The 15,072-nt window shown below is 42.7% G+C and overlaps 1 protein-coding gene across 4 annotated transcripts in view; it reads right to left on the reverse strand.

Annotated features, from left to right (window-relative positions):
- Positions 1-15,072, reverse strand: part of KCNT2 (potassium sodium-activated channel subfamily T member 2) — a 305,206-nt gene that overhangs the window by 26,853 nt on the left and 263,281 nt on the right. For all 4 annotated transcript variants that reach the window (XM_054981909.1, XM_054981907.1, XM_054981906.1 and 1 more), the window contains one exon: positions 4,405-4,506. In XM_054981909.1, the coding sequence (XP_054837884.1) occupies positions 4,405-4,506 (102 nt within the window). The remainder of the gene's footprint in view (positions 1-4,404; positions 4,507-15,072) is intronic.

A 15,072-nucleotide genomic window follows, 5' to 3' on the forward strand; every position in this document is an offset into this window, starting at 1 on the left:
CAGTAATAGGATGTGGTATATAAATGAAATCACTTAAGAGTTAAGATAGTGAATAATTAGGTACTTTTCATTATAAAATGGAATAGGGAACTAGAAAAACAGTAATAAATTCCATTTACAAAAGGCTAATTTAGGATTAAATAGAAATTGGTTCAAAGAAATTTCAGCATTTACAATAGTAGAGGATTTATTGAAACAATTAGAGTTACAGGTGGCTAGTTAAAAGATTAAGATGTAAGCGCTGCACAGTGTAAAATGGATAGGGGCAAAGATAGATGGTGGGAACCCTTACTGAAATACTGCTCTGCAAATATAGGAATTTTTAGTCATTTATAAAGTTAAATATTTGTGATTCTTATCCTTCAGTTCATAGCTTTTATATCTATGCATGGTACATGTATATGGACAATAAGTATATACAGAAGGCTTATGGGTTAAACCATAATTAATTAATAATTATTATTGACCAGTTTCAAATGTTCCATTCTTGAGCAAGGTGACTGAACAGATGGTGGCTGGGCAACTCCAAGCATTCAGGGATGAAACTGATTGTTTGGATCCTATCCTATGTGATTTCAAGCCTGGTTAAGGACTGGAAAAGCCTTTGTCACCCCAGTGGATGACCTGTGCCAGGAGATGGACAGAAGTAGTGTGACTCTCTTGATTCTCCTGGACCTCTCAGTGGCTTTCAATATCACTAATATTGTATCCTTCTGGATCACGTTTCTAGGCTAGGAGGCACTGTTTTCATAGAATCATAGGGCTGGAAGGGACCTCTAGGGTCATCTAGTTCAACCCCCTGCACAATGCAGGAAATTCACAACTATCTCCCCTTTCCATACCCCCAGTGACCCCTGCTCCATGCCCAGAAGATGGCAAAATGCCGTAAGGATCCCTAGCCAAACTGGTCTGGGGAAAATTGCTACCTGACCCCATGGTGGTGATTAGCATTATTCTGGGCATGTAAGAAGGGGCCACAAGAACTAAGCACTGATGTAACCCTTCCTGCTTTCCCTCTCATGATCTGCCTAGGTTCACAGACTAAGCACTGTTGTCAGGTGGCCATCTAGCCTCTGCTTAAAAACCTCCAAAGAAGGAGAGCCCACCACCTCCCAAGGAAGCCTATTCCACTAAGGGACCACTCAAACTGTCAAAAAGTTCTTCCTAATGTTTAGATGAAAACTCTTTTGATTTAATTTCAACCCGTTGGTTCTGATCCAACCTTCTGGGGCAGTGGAAAACAACTCAGCACCATCCTCTATATGGCAGCCTTTCAAGTACTTGAAAATGGTTATCATATCACCTCTCAGTCGTCTCCTCTCCATGCTAAACATTTGTGGTAGTTCGAATGCTACCTGGAGGGTGAGTTTCAGAAGGTGGTGCTGAGGGACTGCTATTCAGCCCCTTGACCTTTGGGGCCCTGCAAGGCTCCACCTTGTCCCATGTGATTTTTAATATCTATATGAAACTGCTGGGTGAGGTCATCAGAAGATTTGAGCTGCGTTGTCATTAACATGCGGATGACATTCAGCTCTACCTTGTACTTCCTGGGAGACTGGAGGCAAGTTTAGATGGATGTGGGCTAATGATCTGAAGCTTAATCCCGACAAGGCAGAAGTGCTACTGATGAGCAGAAGGTCTGATGCAGGATTTAGTGCCATTCATTCTAGATAGGGCTGCACTCCCCCTAAAGGAAAAAGGTTGTAGTGGTTTGGTGATCTGGATCCAGGTCCTTCCGTTGGATAAGTAGCTGGCAGCTTGGCCAAGAGCGTCTTTTCTCAGCTTCAACGTGTTAGCCAGGTATGGCCTTTCATGAGCAGAAAAGATCAGGCCACTGTGGCGCATTTCCAGATTACATCTAGATTACATTAATGCAATGAACTCTATGTGGGGCTGCCCCTGAAAAGGGTTTGGAAAACAGATTTTGACTGGAGTGGGTCATAGGGTCCATTTCCGTCCATCTTGGTTTCCAGTCTGTTTCTGAGAATAATGCATGGTGCTGGTGTTGGCCTTTAAAGCCCTATATGGCTTGGCATCAGTATACCTGAAGAATCACCTACTTCCTTACAAACTTGGGGGTTCTAGGAGTGCCTTGAGAGATGTCCAGGGAATCAAAGTTAGTGATGAGTAGAGGTGGGCATGGACTGGAAAATGGACCAAAATTTCACATGGACCAGCTCGGTTCAGTGTTCGCGAATTGGAGGGTGATGGGATGCGTGTTTTCCATTGACCTGATGACTTTTGGGCTGATCCATCACTCTGTCAGTCCATTCCTTTAAAGCACCGGTTTCTGTGCCCCTCGCTTGCAAGCAGCACGGAACTGGGCATTTCCCGTGCGGCTGACTTCAGCTGACAAGCGTGGACTTCCCCACCTGCCAGCTGAAGCAAGGCACGGGGCTTAAAGTGCCCATTTTCATGCCCTTCACTTGCAAGTGGCACAGAAACGGGCACTCCCCACAGGGCTGGCTTCAGCTGACAGGCGGGAGAGCTTCCTCCCCTGCTGGCCTGCTGAAGCAAGTCACACCAAGTGCATGGCTTGCGAGCCATGCAGAAAGGGGTTCTTTAACATTTAAACCCCTCTTGGCTTGCTCCAGCTGACCTGTGGGGACTCCCTTGTGGAAAGCACCCCTTTCCACACAGCTTGCGAGCCACAGGGAAAGGAGAGCTTTAACATTTAAACCCCTTCGGCTTGCTACAACTGAGCCATGGGGACTCTCCCACAGGTCAACTGAAGTAAGCTGGGAGGTTGTAAAGCACCCATTTCCATGAGGCTTACAAGCCATGGGAAAGGGGACCTTTAACATTTAAACCCCCTCAGCTTGCTCCAGCTGACCCATGGGGGTGTCCCTCCAGGTCAGCTGGAGCAAGCTGAGGGAGGTTGCAAAGCGCCCCTTTTCCTGTGGCTCACAAGCCACGCAGAAAGGGGCACTTTAACTTTTTAAACGTGACAGACCATGTACTGATGAACTGGACCACGAACCAGGGTAGGTCCATGAAAAGTTCATGTTCTGTAGCCCATGAAATGCGATGCACCACGGCCTGATGGCCCGTGTTTTTTCCTGGTCTGTGCCCACCTGTAGTGATGAGCAAGGGCTCCTGTCACTTAAAGGTTTAAATTGAAAACCACCTGGCAAATTACAAACAAGATTTGAGACTTTTTATTTTTCCTGAAAAAAAACCCGCTTATCTTGTGCAGCTGCTAGGCAGGATAGTAACAGACAGCTAGATGGTCAGCCAACAAGCGGGACCATCTTCCTCTTCTCCCACTCCTTTTCTGGTCTGAGATGCTTTTTCAGACAATGATTTGCACCATGGATGATGTATGGTGTCTGCCACCGTCTCAGCAGAGTATAAGCTTTTCAGAGGAGGTCATCTCCTCCTTGCTTCTGTTACACATTAAATATCTTACATCAGTGAGTTCTTCAAATGTATGCTAATTCCTGCTACTGTAACCTTGAACTAAGAGTACTGTAATGCACTCTTGTGTGGAGCTGCCTTTAAAGGCACCTCAAAAACTTCAGTTGGTACAAACAGTCCCCAAGGTTATCAACTGTTATAAATAACCTGACTGAGAATTGAGACAGAAATATTCTCAGGCAATTAAATATGTCCATATTATGCTATTCTGAAAGATTTGCATTGGCATCCTATGGTTTTCCACAATCCATTTAAGTTGCTGATTTTGACCTACACAACCCTTCACAACCTCGTTGTTATATATCTGAAGGGGTGCCTTTTTCAGTATCTACCCATATGCAATTTATGTTCAGCCCACAACTACTTTTGGCAATCCCTTCAGTTAGGGAAGAGAGCTTGCCATCTGTCCATTCCAGAATGTCTTCTGTGACCACTTCCATGCAGTGAAATGAGTCCTCATTAGGGGTTCAGGGAGTTCTCTTGTTGTTTGCCTTTTGGAGGGGTCAATGACCATATTTATGAGAGTGTTGGAACTGATGTGACTTTGGTTATTTTATTGTTTCACTGACAAGTTTTAAATATTTTAGTAGTTTTACTTTGTACATTGAGTCTTTCCAAGAAATGCAGTTTATAAATACGAGATACATTCAATGGTTTGTAGCCATCTATTTCCAACCTTGCATTCACACTATTCCATCTGCGTGAGCTCTTTCTCTATGTTCGCGTCATATAATAATTACTATTGCATCAGGCCTTCTTGAGTCCTCAGGGTCTTCATGGCAGTTGGAAATGGTGCATTGTGATTCTGGCAGTTTGTCACAGATCACGATACTAGGGCTTATGCAGAAGGCGATCATGTCCCTTCCTGACTGCTGTTTGGCTGCTGTAGCAATTTATGAGCACCCAGGCTTGAAATGCATGTAAAGGGAATGGCTAGGTAGTTAGAATGCAAATATTTGTTCAAATAAACTTGGCCCGTCACAGTACCTGATACAGCAGGGTGTCCAGCATGCTGATACTGAAAACTCTGCCAGCAGCAAAGGGCAATCGAAACATGAATGCCAGATTGGAGCCTTTCTCTCGTTCTTTCTATTTAATAAGGGGGAGGGAAGAAAGAGAAAAAGAAATTAAGTAAACAGGAAACTGGGACATTCATTAGAAACATTCTACCAATTCCTTTTTATGCTGTTGCTGATTTCATTTGCATTAATTTACTACTTCAGTACAGTTTTCAGAATACTTACTATTTTGTGCCCCAATAATCAAATAATTTTCACACATCTTGTAGTGGGATCAATGAATGACTTCCCTCACATAAGGCAATGTTTTGCAAACCTCCTATGCACAACCTTTTTCTGTCTACTGAACTCCCTCTCACTCTGTACGTTTACAAAGGGTTCTTAGAGCACACACTCAGTTTCTGTAGGCTCCCAACCAAGCCTGCAGGGGCTCACCATATGGTGGCCATATGCCTGAAACACACTCAACATACACCCACTGATGCACTTTGCTAGAAAACAACGGTAGTGGTGCCCCAGCTGTCTTTTAAGAAGGTTTTTCTGTCATCACTAATCCTTTTCATTCAGGAAGGAATTCTTCAAGACTTTTCCAACGACAGACCTAAAATACAAGGAGAACATCCACACTTCATTGCAACCGGAGTTTTTGTGTATGTGCAAAATCTGGTAAAAATTCAAGGTGGAAGTAGCTTAACTACATTCTAAAGTAATTTTCCTCTTTAATCTATCTGTGTTATCTATCTAATATATTTTCTTCCTTTCCTTCCTCCAAGGAACTCAGGGTGGGGGGTTCCCTTCTCCATGGCATCCTCACAACAACCATGTGAGGTAGGTTCATCTGAGAAAGAGGCCACTTAGCTTGCTTCATGGCAGAAAGAGGATTTGATAGTCTCTCAGATCCTAGTCTCAAGACTGTAATCATGATACCATACTACCTCTCATCAGCCTTCTCTGGCTGTGACCAGTATTTTAGACTCTTGAAGGTCTTGAAACCATGTTCCTCTTTCTATCCTGCCATAATACTTTTATCATTTATCGTCTCAACGACCCAGTGACCTACCATTCTTATGGGGGAAAAAATGAGATATAGCCAGAATCCTCATCTGAGAATGAGGAGGTCCAAATTTCAACCAACCTTTTCCACATCCAAGGCCAATTTTCTGTGATTCTTCACCACTGGAAAGTCAACATTACATTTCTTTTCTTATTTAAAACAATCTGTGAAACCATAATTTTTTAAAAAGTCACAGACTTTTTAAATAATTTTTTTTAAAAAATTGTTTGGCAGTAATAACAGAATTGCAAATGTTATCCTGTCGATTAACTTGCACCGAAGTTTCTGTCTGCTTTATGAATAACAAAACATGGTCCTGGATGATAAACTCTGGCCCTGTCTGCTGAGATTTGTGACAAATAGATATTTTTTGAATTGCCACAATAATCACTCTCACACATATTTTTAATTGAGCATCCCAGTTGTATGGGAGATAAGAGATACAATTTACTCCTTGGCACAAAGAAAACCACCATGACAGCTTTAATTATTCGGAACCAGATCATTCTGTCCTCCTACATATTTCACAGCAGAGTTTTCTGCGAGAGAAAAGATGGCAGGAGATAAGAGCCTGCTGAAAAGAGGGGAAGTGCTTCCTTGACATAGAAAACAGCATAGCTGCACACAATTTAAGATCTGCACAGCTCCAGCAGATTTGGAGACAGTATCCTGATGATTACTAAATGCCCTAGCAATGAACAATAGGGAATGGGGATTCCCCCCCCCCCATGCCCTGTGGCATATGATAGTAAATAGGATGCTGAGGTTGGGCCATTGATCTAACACAACATGGCAGCTATTATATTCCACAGCAGGATAGCTTTATATACCTGATAAGTCTCTGGTTTGCCACAGCATGTCCTATCCCTTCCCCTACCAATGCTAAACTGATTGGACAAAGCGCTGGAAAATGATGTGATAGACCTCTGTCTCCATCTACTATGGAGTCTTCCCAGGTCTCCTGTCCACCTTTCACTACCTGGCCACACCAGGCACAAAAGCATCCCTTTGTATGAAAAGGGAAACTCCATTTGGCTTCATAAAGTAGGCCGTGAGCAGGTTAAAGATTTTTAATAGATTATGCATTTTCCTTTCAATCAATAAATCTTCTATAAATCAATAAAACTTCTATAAATCTGCAACTACCAAAACTTCATTTTGGCTGCCTGTTTGAATGCTGAAGAGCATACAAAAATAAGCTAATGATTCAACAAACACACACGATTCATTTTTAGAGAGAACCATCTGTTTGTATCCAACCTCACAGTTAAGAAAACTCAAATACCCTAATGTTTTCTTAAGAATTGAGTGGTGATTTCCAGCCGTTCCTCTACGGCTATATCCAACTCTCTCTCCTCCCTGAAAATGTTGTCATGGTTATGACTAGAACTATGGGGGAACAATTACTGGATATGACCAAGAAAGTTGTTCAAGACACCTATGCATACAGAAACAGGCAAGTCTGACCTCATAACTAGACAGGCCACAAAGAGGGTCAAGAGGCTTAGAATAAAACAACCTTAAGAGGAGCATAAAACAATAGAGTTACAAAGTTGTAGTGCCATGTGTAGATTAGAAGAGCCATCTAACTCATACTAATGCATACAATGTATCAAGCCCCAGGTGCAGTTAGTATCTGAGTATGGCAGGAATGTTTAAATTTATAGAAGCTGGCAATATTATAGATGTACTGGTGGAAGAACAAAAGATATTCAGATATATGAGAAACGTATAATCACTAATTCTACATAGACTCTGTTAGCACAAAAAGTAGCAAGAATGAACTTGCTATTGTCATATGTTTCAAGATGTTTCGGATATGAAATCAATGGACTTAGACTGGAGTAACTCTGCTTAGGATTTCACTGTTAATGTATGAAATCCTAAGATAATAGTTAGCCAAGAATTTGAGTCTTTGATGCAACTATTATTAAGAAAAGGTTCTGGCTTCTTATTTGAAGAGGCTCCTTGCCTTCTTATCTTTGAGTAAGATACTGTTTGAACTCATGTAACTGTTCGCCTTAATGGTCTTTGTATTTGCTATAATGGATGGTATGATTTGCTGTTGATTGAGTTGTTATTAAGAATACTAAGTAGGCATGCTGTAATAATAAAGGCTTAAAAAGGAAGCAGGAACTCCATAATTGTATTACTCATGTACTATACCCAGTAACAAACCAAAGAAATTATCTGGGGTGTACCTCTGTCCAGGAATTAAATTATCTGCTGCTCAGGGATTCTTAACTGCATGCCTTTATTGGAAAGAAGTATGACCAGAGTCATCCAGAACAATTTGTTCCTGAGGGTGGAACAATGGATCCTCAGAAACAGCACAGAAGGGATCTGTGGTGGGAGGGAGACATTAACAGAAATCACCGTGCACTCTTGAGCACCCTTAAATTTTCTTACTGTGGTTGGATCCTATAGGCCAGTGTTTCATCAAATTGACTATGAATGTTTCATCAAAGGAACCCTCCTGTGGCACAAGGAACCTTTCTTTGTCAGAAATGCCTCTTCAGAGGATTCAAGCCATTGAACTTGTTTAGATCTAACCCTTAGAAGCTTCGTGTGATTAACGTTTAATTTCATAAAGAGTTCTACCATGGTCAAATAGGATGTTCAATAGATCTGGACTGATGTTTATGCTATATACACACTGAGGCATATGAGTGAAACTGAGACTGACAAACTTCTCCTGCTGTGGGTAGAGCAGTTTTCCATTAAACAATACTGTGCATATACATCTCTTAGGTATGATTTGCTTATGTCACAAATGGACTACAAAGAAAGAATACACAGATTTGGGGAGAATGACATGCCCATGTGCTCAGAGGCAACTTTTCTTTTAAAATATATTATATATGTTTTGGCAGCAGATGAGCAAGTCTCAGCAGAGGCGCTAAGTCACAGGGTGAACTATTTATACAGTGTCAGGTTTCAAGTCCAGAAATATTAATACTAGCCACTCATTTATTTATATTTCAAAGTAACCCTGTTTCATTGAAATCTTAAATATTAATATAAGACTGCCTTTCTTTGAATACACTTTGGTTCCAGTTCCCGTTGGTTCCCATATCACAAGTACTTTGCATAAAAACCTTTCACAACCTGATCAGAAATATAGTGAGTTCAATAGGCTGGGGACTGAACAGCCTGACCTAACAATGGCCTTCAGCAAAGTGAAAGAAATGCTGAATTTATTTCACATTTGCTCTTATTTGTATTCAGTTAATCCTCTTTTAATGGCAAAAATATAGAGAGATGAGGGGGGGAGCACATGAATGGAGCTGCAATATCAGGACCCTACAGTGGGCTCAATATATTGTCGAAGGCTTTCACGGCTGGAGAATATTAGTTGTAGATTTTCCGGGCTGTATGGCCGTGGTCTTGGCATTGTAGTTCCTGACGTTTTGCCAGCAGCTGTGACTGGCATCTTCAGAGGTGTAGCACCGAAAGACAGAGATCTTCCAGTGTCAATGTGTGGAGAAGATGTTTTCAGGTAATTTATATCTATTCAGGAAGGTGGGTTTGGGCTGAGTCTATGAACAGATGGATGGGGTGGCCATGGGAAGCCCTCTCAGCCCAGTTATAGCAAACTTCTACATGGAACATTTTGAAAAAACAACTTTAGAATCAGCACCCCACAAACCTACAGCCTGGTTCCAGTTCGTGGATGATACCTTTATCATTTGGCACCATGATGATGAAGAATTGATGGAATTCTTAAACCACCCGAACATACAATTCACCATGGAAAAAGAAATTGAGGGTAAACTCCCATTTCTAGATCCCTTGGTCATCCACAAAGCAAACTTTCAATTAGATCACAATGTCTACAGGAAACCAACTCACACGGATCGGTACTTACACAAAAACTCCAATCACCACCGACAGAAAAGAGGCATAATAAAAACATTAGTAGATCGTGCAAGATGGATAGGTGAACTGCACTTTCTCAACGAGGAAATTAATCATCTAAACCATGCACTTCAAGCAAATGGCTACTCCAGAAATGAAATCAGAAGAGTGATTAAACCAAGGATAAATCAAATAACTAAGGAAAAACAGTCTCCCACTGAAAAAGTGTTTTTGGCATATATCGAATCACTGATCAGATGGGAAAACTTATGAAAAAGCACAACCTACACACAGTATTCAGACCCACCAGAAAAATACAAAAGATGCTACGATCAGCAAAAGACAGTAGAGACCCCCTCACCTCTGCAGGAGTATACTGCATACTCTGCAGCTGTGGACAAGTTTACATCGGGACCACACAGCGCAGCATCCAGACAGGAATAAAAGAACATGAAAGACACTGCAGACTTGGCCAACCTGAAAAATCAGCAGTGGCTGAACATAGCCTAACTCAAACAGGACACTATCTTATTCTAGGACACTAAAATACTGGACAACACATCCAACTACTTTGTCAGATTGCACAGCGAAGCCATTGAAATTCATAAGCATAAGCACAATTTCAACAGGAAAGAAGAGAGTCTAAGAATGAATAGGGCATGGTTTCCAGGACTGAAAAACACCAGACTAACAAAATACTCTACATCTTACAATAGCCCTGCAGATAAGATTAGCTTATCAACCAGCAATCCATATGCAAAAGAACCTCCTCAGGGTACAGTGAAGCTTTCCCCCATTAGCATTCCACACCCTGGGAAACTCTTATAGGATGACTCAACTCAAACCCACCTTCCTGAGTAGATATAAATCACCTGCTAACATCTTCTCCACACATTGACACTGAGAGATCTCTGTTTTTCAGTGCTACACCTCTGAAGATGCCAGTCACAGCTGCTGGCAAAACATCAGGAACTACAATGCCAAGACCACAGCCATACAACCCACAAAATTTACAACTACTACAGTGGGTTATTGTTTTTAAAAGCTAGGAAATGGTTTGCCTCTTGTTATTCTTGTTCCACTGATTTCAAAGTGGAACTGTATCCCCCTTTATCAGCTCATTCTCATTCCATCTACTCGGGTGTTCTTTTTTTTAAAAAAAATTGTTGCATACATTTTAATTATTTCCTTCCTGTATTGTCGAAGGCTTTCACGGCCGGAGAACGATGGTTGTTGTGGGTTTTCCGGGCTGTATTGCCGTGGTCTTGGCATTGTAGTTCCTGACGTTTCGCCAGCAGCTGTGGCTGGCATCTTCAGAGGTGTAGCACCAAAAGACAGAGATCTCTCAGAGATCTCTGTCTTTTGGTGCTACACCTCTGAAGATCTCTGTCTTTTGGTGCTACACCTCTGAAGATGCCAGCCACAGCTGCTGGCGAAACGTCAGGAACTACAATGCCAAGACCACGGCAATACAGCCCGGAAAACCCACAACAACCATATTTCCTTCCTCTTTTTCATCACTTTGAATTTCTGTGTAGACAATAGACTATTTGGGGGAACTTGTTTTAGTTTGTACAGCATCTAGTAGAAAATCTGGCATAATAATAAATGACTTGCTTATCACAAACCCTGAATGTCATGGTCTTTTGACCCCACGAATTACAATTTTCTTCTCTTTACTTGGCTGCATAGATATTCCAGGTTAAGATGTGATGATGAGCTTCTCAAGCATTATTTAAACAATTACTTACTATATGTATTGTGATTTTTTTAAAGATTTAAAAAAGCAGTTAGTGCAAGCAGAGGGAGGGACCTGCAATCAGTGGGTGGAAGATGTGGATAGTCGCAGATCTCACCGCCCCCCCCCACTCTCCTCCAGCAGTCCTTTCTGAACATCACCCTTTTCTGCCTTTTCCAGCAGCATGCTGCTGGGAGGAGAGCGAAATTTTACCCCATTCCTGCTTCCCAACATATGTGGACAAGTTCAGTGATCCTTGTGCCTGTGGAATCCAGCCCAGGCACCGTAAAATCAAATGGATATCAGCACTCCAAAAATCATAATAAAGTGTTTTTAAGAAATCCCATGAACAGCTGAAGATGCCTGTTCTTGAATAAGTTCATGGCTTCAGTCAGCCCTGTTGGTCTGTGGCTCTCTGGAGTCTCAGGCAGAAAGAGGCCTGCCTGATATCTGCTACTTGAGAACCTTCAACTGGAAATTCCAGTGATACAACCAGATAAGCAGCTGCAAGCAAAGTATATGCTATATTCCCCTTTCTCGTATACAGTAAAGGCACACCTCCCTCTCCACAGAATAACTCCATAATCACACAGCAATAGGATAAAATAATGTAAGGACAGTAGGTTGTGGTTGTGAACATAGTTTGGATTAATTCAAATTGTATATTCTCTATCTGAGAGATACAACATTAAGCAACAACATGGTCATGGAATGGGCAAGCATTGCAGGTGCATGTTTTTTGTTCGCCTTATGCCATGTCTCAGGATCTGTTCGCAACTTCCAGTGATCCAGCAACATGCATGGTTTTATGAATTAGTTCAGAGAGCTGTCAGGGGTCGGAGCATGGGGTGGGCTCACCTTCTGGGTTCCTCCTTTCCTCTGTGGGTGTTCCCCAGCAGCCTCAGATGTAGGGAAGAGAGGTTTTTACAGCACCCTCGGTCCCTTCTCCCTTGTGCAAACTCTGCTGCCTGCAACTCAGAACCCAGAGTTGGCTATCTCCTCCCCAGCCACTGATGAGAGTTCACACTGGGAATGGCTTTCCCCTCCCCCCAGGCCCACCAATAGTAGACCCTGGAGGGAACCTATCCTCATACTCTCTGCAAGTTCCTCCCCTCCCCTATCTGACATGTTAAAGCCTAGCCATAGAGCGTGGCTGGCTGGAGCTTTCCAGATCCCCCTGCCAGCTGTGGGAGCATGCCCTACCCCATCCTCCCACCTGGAATCACTGCTATTCTTCCTGGTGACTTCATGGCCTGGCTCGCCTCCCATCCTCAGCAAACAGTGGTAGCATCTTGGGAGGCCTTTGTTGCCATGGCCACATGCAGGGTCATGGAACTGCTTCTTGCTGCTGCTGGTCACCAGCCTCCTGCCCAGTTCTTGATGTTGGCTGGCTCGTCCCTTGTTGCTGTGGCGGCCTGGCCCTGCCACGATGCAGAGATGCTTGCTTCTGCTGCTGGCTGCCTGCCTCCTACCTGGATCTCCTCCAGGGGTGGTTCGTCCCTCAGAGCCAGCGGCTGGAGCTGCTACTGGGTGAACTTCTGCAGCTGCGTAGGAGTCGGTTGCCAGGAGGAGAGATAAGGACAGGGGCAGAGGCTCCTCCAACTCTGGACAAGTCCTGGACTACGATCTGGGAGAACCAGGTTTGAATCCCTGATTTGCCATGATAGCTTCTTGGGTGACCTTCGGACAGTCAAACATACTCAGCCCTTCCTACCTCACAGGGACATTGCAAGGATAAAATGGAGAAGGGTAGAATGTTGTAAGTCACTTTGAATCCCCATTGGGGAGAAAAATGGAGTATAAATGAAGTAAATCAATCAAACAAACAAACAAAGTGGAATTTAAGCAGCTGAAGTATGCTCAGAAATGAAGCCACTAACTTCAGTGAAAACTCAATAATGCATGTTTAGCCTGTCTATTTTTCTACCACTTAATTGCAAAATTATCTAGCTATTAGGAGGCTTTCTTGAGTTTTAATTTTTTTGTGAAGAAATCAGGAAGAATAGAGTTTGACTTTGAGCATATGGCTGCCATATTTTCCACCTTCACATTTTTTTCTCTTCTGAGCAAAAGGCTCTCACTTGGTCAGATGCCAACTGTAACTGCTTAGCTATTTCCAAAGTGGGGGGAAAAAACAAGGGAAGTTGCAGCTGTAGCAGCAGATGGAGATCTCTTGTGACTCAGGGATTTCTGCCTCAGAAGCCCATTAAGCCATGAAGTCAATTTTCCTTGTATATTTGTACGCTTTAGCTTCAGGCAACTGCTTCACTTTTGAAGGGAGGAAAGCAAAGCAAGGAATTAACAATCAGTTGTACGTGTGACCACAGAAGACAATTTCATTGCACATCTTTAAGTGCATTTCATTTTGCACAAGGGAGGTCTGTGGAGCTTAATGAACGATGTCTCCACCTGCAAAAATGTGCCACAGTGGCTGGTAAAAGTGAAATGAACTAAACCGAGAGAGAACTTCAGCCCTCTTCTCACCCGTAAAAAAGAAACTTGTTTCTCTGAGCTAATTTTTCGACTGGTAGGTTACAAAAAATGAGAGATTAGGTGGGAAGTCAGTGGAACAGCATTTCTTCTGCCTCTTCCTCCCCTCATATTTAGACATGCTTCCAAGTTTCAACATCCACAGCAGGAAGAATCTTCTAGTCACTGAAGGATTCTTTCATGAAGGGAAGAGTCCACTGTCAATGAAAAGTCACCTTTGCAACCAACACATTAAGCAAGTTACTGAACCTTGGATACATAGAACACACCGAGCTTCTGAAGCCCGTTGCCCAGGTCCCCAGGTTGCCCAGGTCCATGTGCAGGTGTTGATGCCTGCCTCTTTGCTTTTGCTTGTACCTTGATTAGTGCTAGCTTTCGAACAAGAAACAGTGTATTGCAGCAGACCCAGGCAAGCCCAAGCAGGTGCGCTGATAACAGCACAACTGAGCATTTTGCTTGGCACCCAGGGCCTGGTCTCTAAAACAAGTGGGGGAGGGGCTGCCTAGCTCCTCCCACACAGATGATTTTTTTCTGCTCAAAATTCCCTTCCCTCAAGCTCCTCTGTGAAAAGATATGGACATTTACAGAGAGGAAGGCAGCTGGCAGGAAGCAAAATGGGGGCAGAACAGCTGGGCAGGAGAAAAAAGGATTGTGTAGCCCCACACACTACACTTCTGCTTAAGCTCACAGTTTGCAGCCTCTCAAGTCTGATTCTGTATTTTAACAAGTCGGGGGAAAGATACTTGGAGAATGGATGTTACATTTAATTTTACCCTCAGTTCCTCTTTGTGCCACAAATCTACTCCAGGAAGGCCTGAAAATGCCATTTGGAGGAAATCTGATATACAGTTGTGGTCCCTTCTCACTGTCCAGGAGCACCCTCTAAACAAATATACATGGTTGGTTCCCTGAAATGCCTTTTCCCAGCAAGCACTCATTCACTTCCACCCTTCCCAGTCATCAAGCTCTTCCACAACAGCCAAGAGTAAAATGGATGGCTTTGGGCTTGGATATGTTTCTTGAATATTTATGATAAAGAAAAACGGGTACCGAAAGGATGGGCAGTGACTGTTATTCTATGGAAGTGCATTTAAATGAGAGAGAAACCACACTTGAAGCATTTATGAATAGAGAATCTGGTAAGAGCATGTTAGAGAGAGCCACTATAGTGTAGTGTCAGACAAGGATTTGGGAATCCATGCTTCAGATCTTCAGTCTGCCATGAAACCCACTGGTTGACCTTGGATCAGTCACACACAACCTCTCCTATTTCACAGAGTTGTTGTGGGGATAAAATGGGGAAGGGAGAACCCATGTATACATTCCTCTCTTTGGAGAAGTCTGGATAATAATGTAATAGATAAAAATTTACACTCCATGTGAAATTAATAAATTGTACGGCACATAAAATTAAAAACAAATGCATAGGCTTCGTGTTAGCATCATTTAAAAAAAAAACTTTCTAATATTTGTGCTAAAATATCAGAGTCCCTGTT

This window comes from Eublepharis macularius, chromosome 5, assembly GCF_028583425.1.
Source record: "Eublepharis macularius isolate TG4126 chromosome 5, MPM_Emac_v1.0, whole genome shotgun sequence".
Taxonomy (NCBI): Eukaryota; Metazoa; Chordata; class Lepidosauria; order Squamata; family Eublepharidae; genus Eublepharis; species Eublepharis macularius.